This window comes from Chiroxiphia lanceolata, chromosome 9 (assembly GCF_009829145.1).
Source record: "Chiroxiphia lanceolata isolate bChiLan1 chromosome 9, bChiLan1.pri, whole genome shotgun sequence".
Taxonomy (NCBI): domain Eukaryota; kingdom Metazoa; phylum Chordata; class Aves; order Passeriformes; family Pipridae; genus Chiroxiphia; species Chiroxiphia lanceolata.
The window spans coordinates 13,346,525-13,357,231 of NC_045645.1; the positions used below are offsets into that span (position 1 = coordinate 13,346,525).

The window sequence follows — 10,707 nt, forward strand, 5'->3', positions numbered from 1 at the left end:
CAGTGGGATGCACAGGAGCAGCAGCTCTGTGCAGTTACGTGTATTACGGTGCGTGGATGACACCGCCTCCTCCACCGGCGTGATGTCAGGTTTGGGCAATCATCCATTCCTGCTGGTGCTGTCAGTCACTCAGGAGGCACGTATTCCCAGGAGGTGAGCAGGGCACAGGCAGCAAGTCCCTGGGTGCTGGCAGCGAGCCCCAGAGAATGTGGGCTCAGCCAACCCTCAGACCACGTGTGCTCGACCGGAGCTGCTGTGGCAGCGGGCTGGGCCCAGCAAGGAAGGACAAGAATAGCCAGATCAAACACGCCGAAAGCAGGTCACAGAACTGCCTCTGCTGCAGCAGGGCAAGGCACCTACTCATTAGGGTGATTACAGGCACCCAGCTCTCTGCTAACGAGTGGCTTGGGCTGCCTGACCTGCAGGTCTCAAACAAGCCCCGGGGCTGTTGTTGCACGTTCAGCTCAGCTGGTGGCTTGGGAGGTGTTACCACTGCTCTGGCCTGTCCCAGTCCACTGCCCTCCAAAGGGGACCTCAGCAGCACTGGCATCCCAAATCCTGGTAGTTACAGTGCACCCAGGGCAGGCTCACTGTGTGCCCTCTGTGGAGCAGGTCTGGGGTGCTTCCTCAGCCAGTAGCTGATGTACATCCAGGAATACTGAGGTGCAAAGATCACCCTTCCCATGGATGGTGCGAGGGGACAAAGGGGCTGGACCTCAGTCAGGGCTGTTGGAGAGGCCACAAGGAGCACAGAGGAAGCTGTTCAACTCAGAGCATCCAGGGTCTGGCTATCCATCACACAGGGTACTCAAGGCATTGGCCTCAAAAATGCCAGAGGATGTGCAAGGGCTCTGGATGTGTTTGTACGAGATCCCAAGTGCCCTCAGCTCCTGCCCAGGCAGTGAACCTTTTGCCTGGCCACCCATCCTGCCTGGCTCCCACACATCCTGTCTGGCTCCTACCCACCCCACCTGGCTCCTACCTGGCTCTTGAGGTGCAGGCACATGCCAGCACATCAGACCAATGAAAGGTGCTCAGCCCAGGATCTGCAGTAAGACCCCTGCCCCCTACCCATGCTGTGGGTTTAACCTAGAGTGCTCCACTGTGTGCCTTGTATCACTCACGGACTGTCCCAGTGTTGATATCCCACAGGGCCCCTGTGGCTGCTGGGTTAGATAAGGAGACAAACGAGCAGGGAGCCACAGGGCTGACGGCTCTGATAAGGCATCATGGGAAGCACGGTCCCCAGGCTGGTGGCATGGTGGATATCTCATCCTATTCATGGTCAAGGTCACTGAATCACAGAGCTACAGAATGGTTTGTGCAGGAAGGGACATCATCTTGCTCCAGTAAATTCTAATTTTAATGAGAAAATTATGCATATTTTAAAAAATAAATTTATATTTTCTTAACAAAAATAAATCACCCTTGTTACAAGTTCATGTAAAAGGACTGGCCTGACAGGTGCTGCTCTAGGTACCTCCACAGGAAACAAGGGCAGGTCCTCATCCCCCCATGGTAGGTGGGAAGTGGTGTCACCCACATCCCTGATGACATGGTTGTGTTTGGGGATGCTGGGAGCCTCTGGCCCTACTCCTGCCCCGCAGAACATTGCTGCTCCATGAGGCCAGCCAGGAAGCAACTCCTTGCAGATGCCCTGGAGCATGTGCTGCTGCATTTTTCTACTCGTTTCATCCCCTCTAATTGCTCCTAAAGAGCTTCTGGACTGGGGGACAGAAGCCTTACATTCCCCCAGGGATGCAACCATTCCCTGTGCCGCTGGGGGAGAGGTTTGGTGGGGAGATGCCATCCCATGCTGCTCCCTCTGCTCCTGCAGCCGCTGCCTCCATCCTTCTGGCATGGGATGGTTTCTCACCCTTTTTTCTCTGGTTTTGCAGCCCAAGTGACACCCTGGGATGTGAGTGGCCCCAGTCTGCAGCCCCATGGAGGAGCAGGGGAGTTGACACAAACAGATCCCAATCCCACTGCTCCTGCAGGCTGAGCCAGTGTCCATGGGGACCCCGCTGCGGTCACTGTCTTCATTCCCTTCAAAAGGCTGTTCAGACCTGCTGTGAGCCCCAGGACAGGTTGCCCAGAGAAGCTGTGGCTGCCCCATCCCTGGAAGTGTCCAGGGCCAGATTGGACAGGGCTTGGAGCAACCTGGGCTAGTGGAAGATGTTCCTGCCCAGGGCAGCAGGTGAAACTGGATGACTTCTAAGGTCCCTTCCAACCCAAACCATGTCAGGATTCCATGATTAAAGGCTGGACTGATGCATTGCTATGTGTTGCTCCTTGGGCCTTTTTTCCTTATTGCAAAACTACTTTTTTTTTTTTTTTTTTTAACCCGCCTTTTTCCTGCCGCGCGGACCCCGCGATGTCCCGGGTTGAGCGCCAGAGGGCGCCGGAGCGACGGCGCCGCGTCCACCCGGGACCGTGACTGGGTAGGGACCCGGAACCTCGTACGGGGCTGATCCAACCCCGTCCAGCCCGGACTGAGACACTTCCAGGGGGATGGGACAGCCACAGCTTCTCTGGACAACCTGTGCCAGGGCCTCACCACCCTCATAGACAACAATTCCTACCCAATATCCCATCTATCCCTGACCTTTGGCAGTGGGAAGCCGTTCTCCGTTGTCCTGTCCCTCAAGGTCCTTGTCCTAAAAGTCCCTCTCCAGCTCTCTGGGAGCCTCTTTAGGTACTGGCAGGGGCTCTAAGTTGTCCCTGGAGCCTTCTCTTCTCCAGGTGAACCCCCCCAGCTCTCCCAGCCTGTCTCCAGCCCTGAGAGCATCTCCGTGGCCTCCTATGGACTCGCTCCAACAGCTCCACATCCTTCTGCTGTTGGACCACCAGAGCAGCACTGCTGGTGGGGTCTCATGCATTTTATATTTTATACTAATATTTATATTTTTAAATCTACTTTCAAATAAACACCCTGGTTTCATCATCTCCTACTGCAACAGTTGTTACTGCAATGACCATCAAACTCAGGGCTTTATTCCAAGTCCTTCCCTTTTTTTTCCAAACACTCCCCCCTTCCATGCATTTATAAGAGACAAAATTAAATTGCATTAAAGATTTAATGTCCCCCCCTGAGATCCCTGCTACCCACAGGAACACCAGTACAGGTGACTGTAACTGAAAGGCTGAACCAACCCAGTTCTCTGTTTCCGTGTGTGTGGCTGGGGGATGGTTTTGAGGAGGGTCCAGCCCTCTCTCTGCTCATATCAGGTCTCTCTTTCAGGCATGGGGAAAGCAAAGTGCTTGGGAACAAGGGAGCATCCCGTGGGAGGCAGGACTGGGGGCTGATGAAGCTGATTCTTTGCAGAGCGAGTGCTCCGGGCAGGAGGGTTCACTCACACCAGTGCCACCTGTGTGCTGTTTTATGGCTCCATGCTGATATTAAATGGGATAAAGTTTGTTTTTACTTTTTACTGCAGGTCTGACTGTCCCGATCCCGGACTTCGTTCGGCGCTGCCAGAGGGATGGTTCCCACTAGCACCCAGGGCTGCCACGTGTGCCCAGCCTGCTGGGGGATGTGCACAAGATGGGAAAAATGCCTTCTTCATCCAGAGAGAAGGGATGTAGGGATGCACCCAGGGCCAGGGACAGCAGTGGGAAGGGGCAGGCAGAGGGAGTGTCACTGCCAGGAGCAGCAGCAGCCCTCTCCAGCACATTTCAGGAAGCAGCACAGGTTTCTGCTACACTGAATTCACAGGTATGAGGAGCTGCCGGCAGCGGAGCTGAGACTTGCAGCACATCATGGACTGCCCGACTTCTTCTGAGGAAGGAAAAGACATTCCAGCAGCTACCCAGGGAGGTGGGACATAGGTGAAGCATAAAATCACAGAATCATAGAATCCTGGAAGGGTTTGGGCTGCTGGAAGAAACCTTAGAGCTCATCTCGTTACACCCCATGCCATGGGCAAGGACACCTTCCACTATCCCAGGTTGGTCCAAGCCCCACCAAACCTGGCCTTGAACACTTCCAGGGACGAGGTATCCACAGCTTCACCGGACAAACTGTGACAGTGTTTTACCACCCTCACAGCCAAGAATTTCTTCCTAATTTCTAATCTAAATCTCCCCTCCTTCAGTTTAAATCAATTAAAGCACTCCCAGGCTCCCACTTGTGTTCCCTGTTTGTGGGGCTCCTGTTGCTGAGCCCCAGCGTGTGCAGCTGGTGAGACCCAGCTCCCTTTCAGTGATATTTCAGCAGCACTGACAGCAGGAATGTGCTGAGTTTGGCAAACCCAGTGGGATAAACACATCCCAGATCCCCTGGACCCCCAGCCCCCTGCCCTCCCACCTTTGGGAGAGGTAATCCTGGGTCAGGAGTCTGCACAAGCACTGCAAAGTAGCTTGGGCCAGGCTGCTCTCTGCCAGGGAAGTCCCATCGCTGCTCCATGCTGCCTGTGAAGCACCACCGAGCTGGGCTCTGGGCCACACTCCTGTGACCTGGGAGGCTGGGAAAGCCGCTGGCACAGTGCCTGGCTTCGGAGCCAAACCCATCTGTGTCCAGACTCCCCGGCTGCCCCGTGCACTCCCAGGTCTGGCCAAAGTCAAACCGTGAATGCCAGCAGGGATTGCTCTAGCTGAACCCTGCTTTTAGTTCCACCAAGGATGGAGAAACTGCAAGCAAAATGGGGAAAATATCTTTTTGCCCTTGTTTTGCTGCCAGTGCTGGCAGGAACATGGTGCCCATCCAGGGGTTTACACTGATGGTGCTGAGGAAGCCGGGTCCTGGGGCAATCCCAGGCTCTTCCCTTCTCCACAAGGAGGCAAAGCCAAGGTTTGCTGAGCGTTTGAGTCCAGGGAATCTGCTCCTGCAGGGCTCCAGGGCAGGATGCCCTGGCCTGAGAAGGTGGATGTGCCTGGATCCAGCAGCCAGCTGGTGCTCTGGGGTCAGCTCAGTGACACGGGGCTGGTGCTGCTGGGAAAACACAGCGACTGTTGGAACAGAGGCTGCCCCTGGAATGTGCAAGCTGGCGTTTGCTTTGCAGAGGCACTCGCTGCCCTCGTCCAGCAGATCCAAAGGGGAGTGGGAACACTCAGGCGGAACGCGCGGCCCCGGCACGGCAGCATGGCCGAGATGCTGGGCTGCACAGGGCACAGGTGTGTGTCCCAGCACACGGACAGAGCAGGACCTTCACAGAGCAGCAGGATGGACAGGAGCCAGTGGGGCTGGACACAGGTTCCACTGGGACAAAGTAAGGCAAGGAACCAAGGGAGCGGAGTAGGGACACCCAAACACAGGGACAGCACAGAGCCAAGTGGAAAGGGAGCGAAATGTTCCCAGTAACTGCTCTGTGGGACTCAGGGTCCAGGACCACCCAGTGGGCAGCTACCCGGGAATGGGCTTGGCCAGCTGCCAGCTGTTTCAGCAGGGATGAAGCTTTGTCACCTCTCCCTGACACTGTTTGACGGTTGGTTTCATTCCCAAAAACTTAAACAACTCGATCCTCTTACGTGCAGGAAACACCTCTCCAGCTGGCCCAGAATGTCCTCCAACAGTGGCAGCTCCCATTGAGAGCTCCCATGGGCAGCTCCCACATCCCTGTGTGTTAACCCACTGCTCACCAAGCTGCCTCCAACCACAGCCCAAACCTCACAGCCTCAGGAAACATTTGGGATGAGGGTCTGCCAGTGTGGGGGGGAAGAGCTGAGCCCCCTGGCTGAGCCTGAGCCCCCCAGCTGGGCCTGACACAGCTCCTGGCCCCCTGTCTCTGCAATGCCAAACAGGGGATGGCAGGCACAGAGGGGATGGCAGGCACAGCCTAGGGAATTATGAAAGTCAGGATTAAAGGGCAGGGGGGGAGCAAAATGCCCTGGATGTTTTTTGGCAGGCGATGAAAGGAAGGTTTAGCAGCAGCTGCCAGCTGGGAGCTGATGGAAGGACAACTGCGGGTCCAGATCTATGCTGGGCTCCCCAGCTCAGCAGCCATGGTGCATCCTCAGCACAGCCACTGACTCTCCCTGCAGCAGAGCAGAGGGACTCACGCACCTCCCGAGCATCCCTGCTGCTCCTCTGGGCAAAGGGAGGGATGGAAAACTGCTCCCAGATGGGAAACCTGCAGAGAAAGCACCGCTTTAGAGCAGTGCCTGCCGGGTCTGGGAGCTGCTGCCGCCCAGGAGAGAGAAAAGATGCTTCAGCTGCTTCCCAGCTGCCTCCCAGACAGATTTAGCTCTGGGGCCGGCACAGATGGGGCTGCAGGGCTGGACCTCCTGTGAGCCACAATTGGAGCCCTCTCAGTGGAGCCAGGGCCTGCAGTTGCTAATAGAGATAGAGCAAATTAAGCGAACTTAATTCGGAGGGTCACCACACAATGCTCCCACCTGTTTTGCTGTGCTCCAGCCATCTGCCACCCCTCCACCTGATGCAAAAGGGGCTTTTTTCCCTTTCTCCTGATGCCAGGGGCTTTGTTAAGTCGTGTTGTCAGGCTGCAGAAGCAGGAAGGTGGCAGCAAGAGCTGAGCTGGGGAGCACATGCAAACTCCTGGGAGGTTTCCTCACTGGAGCCAGTGCAATCGAGGGGCTACTTAAATCACTCTGTATTCCACCATGAAAAACAGTTTCATATGCCCCATCCCTGGAAGTGTCCAAGGCCAGGTTGGATGGGGCTTGGAGCAACCTGGGCTAGTGGAAGGTGTCCCTGCCCATGGCAAGGAGTGGAACTGGATAGACTTTAAGGTCCCTCCACACCTAAACTGTTCCAAGATTCCATGATTCTATAATATCTTGGTTTCCAAATAGTAATTAAATTATTCTGCAAGTGGTGCATGGAAGGTGGTTCTGCATCACTCTCACAGCACTCAAAGCTGTGCTTCTGCAAACACTGCCTTGAAAAATGGCTCCTGCTGTTCTGGAGCCAAAGTAAAACACTGACACGAGCAAAGCTTTGAAGCACACATTGCCAAAAGCCCTGTGAGGGACCCCAAAGGGTCCCAGCTGCAGTCCTGCTCTGCTGGAGCCAGTGGGACTGAGCCAGCTCACAGCCGGGTTGGGAAAGAGTTTTGGCATCAGCCTGGGAGGATGGAGGTTTTTAGGGGCAACAGCTGAAAAAGCTTTGACATCATGCCTGTCAGAAGACATCCTCCCCAGAGGTCTGCAGGGCTGAGAGAGGCCAAATGGTGCAGAGGCAACTTCCCGGAGAAACACCAAGTTCTTGGAAACCTGCAAAAGGCCTGGCGAGGGCAAGATCACAGAACTACAAAGTGGACAGGGACACCTTCCACTAGCCCAGGTTGCTCCAAGCCCCGTCCAAACCAGCCTTGGACAATGCCAGGGATGGGCAGCCACAGCTTCTCTGGGCAACCTGTGCCAGGGCCTCACCACCCTCACAGGGAAGAATTTCTTCCCAATATCCAATCTAAATCTACCCCCCTGTGGAAGTGGGGTCCAGGCTGTCTGTGGGTCCCTCCCACCTCACCAGCTCACTTTTGGCAGAACTGCAGCTGTGCTGGCGCTGTCGGAAGCTGCTAAGTCCTGCTGGTACCATTGTGCTGAGGGATCCCTGGAGCACATTCCTGGTGAAAACCACGTCAAGAGATTGTTTACTTTCCCCACTGCCGGTGCCACAGACTGCACTGGGAGTTTCCTAGCAGTGTGTGTGTAGGATTCAAAGGTTAGTGAGGCTGTGTTCTGACAGCGCTGGTGTTCACTAGAAGGGGAATGGCAAGAGTGCAATCCCTGTGGAGGCAGGGAAAACAGACAACTGTATCCATCCGCGGAGGGATTCTGCTCCTCTGCCCTGCTCAGGTGAGATCCCACCTGCAATGCTGCCTCCAGCTCTGGGGAACAACAGCAGAAGGGTATGGAGCGAGTCCAGAGGAGGCCACAGAGATGCTCTGAGCGCTGGAGCCCCTCTGCTCTGGAGAGAGCTGAGGGTGTTCACCCGGAGAAGGCTCCAGGGACAACTTAGAGCCCCTGCCAGTGCCTAAAGGGACTCCAAGAGAGCTGGAGAGGGACTTTGGACAACGGCCTGCACGGACAGGCCAAAGTGGAATGGCTTTCCACTGCCAGAGGACAAGGTCAGATGGGATATTGGGAAGGAATTGTCTGTGAGGGTGGTGAGGCCGTGGCACAGATTTCTCTGAGAAGCTGTGGCTGCCCCATCCTTGGAAGTGTCCAAGGCCAGGTTGGAGCAACTTGGGCTAGTGGAAGGTGTCCCTGCCCACGGCAGGGGGTGGAACGAGTCGGTCTCAGGTCCCTCCCATGCCAAACTATTCCCTGTCCCGGCTCCCGGCGCCGAGCGGGGTCAGGCCCGGCCGGGCTCGGCAACGCGGGGGCGGGGGCTCATTTGCATAGCCCAATAGAAGGACGATATGCAAATCGCGGCGGTGCGGGTTGGCCGGGGCGCGGCAGGGGCAGCGCGCGCGGGGCGCCTTTGTCCGGCACGGGCGGCGGGGCCGGAGCGGCCGCAGCGACGCCGGGGACGGGGCTGTCCCTGTCGCCGTGTCCGTGTCCCCCTGTCCGTCCCTGCCCCGCGGCCCCGTGATGACTCTGGAGGAGCTGCCCGGGGAGCGCCGTGCCGCCGGGAGGTGAGGCCGGGGGGGGCGGAGGGAGGTGCGGGGATCGCTGCGGTGCGGGGTCCCCGTGACGGGCGTTTGTCCCGGCGCAGGATGGAGCAGGCGGGGGACGCGCTGGAGGAGGTGCTGAGCAAGGCGCTGAGCCAGCGGAGCCTCACCCTCGGCGTCTACGAAGCGGCCAAGCTGCTCAACGTGTGAGTGACCCCCCCTTTGGCCCCGTTCCCCCTTGCCCGGTGTCCCCTCCGGGTGACGGCGGTTTCCCCTCAGGGACCCCGATAACGTGGTGCTGTGCCTGCTGGCGGCCGAGGAGGAGGAGGCGGGGGACGCGGCGCTGCAGATCCACTTCACGCTGCTGCGGGCCTTCTGCTGCGAGAACGACATCAACATCCTGCGCGTCAGCAACCCGGCGCGCCTGGCGCAGCTGCTGCTGCCCGCCGCGGGCCCCGACCCGCCCGCGGACCTGCACTGCGTGCTCGTCACGGTGAGCACGGGGGGCACGGACGGGCCCCGACGGACAGTCGGGACCCCCCGCAACTCGCCGTGCCCGGGGCTCGAACCCGCTGACTCACCGCGCCCGCACCGGGAAAACGGGGTCCTTCTTCCCTCTCCTTTATTTTCCCCTCTTTCTCCTTTATTTTCCCCTCTTTCTCCTTTGTTTTCCCCTCTTTCTCCTTTGTTTTCCCCTCTTTATCCTTTTACTTTGTTCTTTCTTTCCCTCTTTTTTCTTCCTTTCCTTTTTTTCCCCGTTTCTTTCCCTATTCCCCCCTTTTTCTTTCCCTCTTTTCCCCCTTTCTTTCCCTCTTTACCCCCTTTTTCTTTCTCCCTCTTCCCCCCTTTTTCTTCCCTTCTTTCTTCACCTTTTTCTTTCCATTTCTTCCCCTTTTCTTGCCATCTTTTTTTTTTCCTTTCCCTCCTCTGTCCCAGAGTCCAAAACTACAAAACTTCTCACATGCTTCCCGGCTTGACTTGTTTGTTTGCCTCGGTGGCAATTTAAGATGATTCACACTCCTGGACTTTCTGCTGTGCTTTTTTTTTTCCCCCTACTGCCCTGCGCGGGCTGTTTTTGCTGCCGTGTCCAAGCCTTCCCCCATTCCCTTTCCAGAACCCCCAGGCCTCGCAGTGGAAGGATCCAGCGCTGAGTCAGCTGATGTGTTTCTGCCGGGAGAGCCGGTACCTGGATCAGTGGGTGCCGGTGATCAACCTCCCGGAGCGGTGACCGCTGGAGCCCATCCCGATCCCGATTGCACTGGAGTGTTGCAAGACTTTCGCAGTTGCTCAGGAAGTAACTCCCTGCCCTGGCACTGGGATTCCGGGGGAGGAAAAATAAAACCCAACAAAAAAAATAAAAGCTAAAACTGACGTCGGGGGGGGGTTGGCTGCAGTGGAGCGACGTGTTGTGTGGGGCTGGAGCAGAGCGATGCCGGCGCGGTGGGAATGAGTGAGGAAGTGAAGGAAAAGTGGCAGGATGAACCCAGCCTGACATGCCAGAGGTGCTCATGTCCCTCGCTGAAAATACCCTTCACTTTCTATCCTTAAGTGCAACTTAAAATTCCTGTTTTAAACACCTTAAAGAGCAAAAATCGAGGCATTTTGCCAACAATGTTATTGTATTTTTGGGATGTTAATTCTCATGTTTTTATGCTAAGATATATAATAATTATAATAATAAGTTATTTTCTGATATCGATGGGAAAATTATTTATACTTGGAGGTTTGAGAGAACCAAAATGCCCTTAAGCCGTTGGTCTGCAACCACAAATCTCTTACCAGTTGGCTGCAAAAGCAGCAACATTAATATAATTGTTTGAAATTTGAGTGTTCTTTGGGGGGGTTTGGTGTTTCTGTTTTGTGTTTTCTTTTTTTTGAAATAAAGTTTCCAATCAAACCTTTGGCCCAGGGTTTTATTTCCTTGCTCCATTAGCGCACAGGCAAAAGGGCTCAGCAGCAGCTGCTTCCTTGTCCTGGCAGTGGGCAAGGTCCTGTTGTGCTGCTCCGTGTGGGTTTATTCCCAGCTCCTCCCAAGCCATTAAATGCCAAAGCAGCCGATGTGCTGCAGGAAATGTTGGTAATGTTATTTATTTATTTTGCTTGAATGCTGCAACAACAGGAGCTAAGAAAAAGAGGCAGCTTTATTGCAGAAACTCCAACACTCCTGCAGCACCTGAGTCTTCTTGGAAGGGGG

General features: G+C 55.8%; 1 protein-coding gene across 1 annotated transcript; it reads left to right on the forward strand.

Annotated features, from left to right (window-relative positions):
- The first annotated feature begins 8,375 nt into the window (after positions 1-8,375).
- On the forward strand, positions 8,376-10,410 carry GADD45A (growth arrest and DNA damage inducible alpha). The gene is made up of 4 exons (XM_032696876.1): positions 8,376-8,537; positions 8,618-8,719; positions 8,793-9,006; positions 9,628-10,410. Exons 1-4 carry the CDS (start codon positions 8,494-8,496, stop codon positions 9,739-9,741), a joined length of 474 nt encoding a protein of 157 aa, XP_032552767.1. The 5' UTR covers positions 8,376-8,493; the 3' UTR covers positions 9,742-10,410.
- Positions 10,411-10,707: the final 297 nt, after the last annotated feature.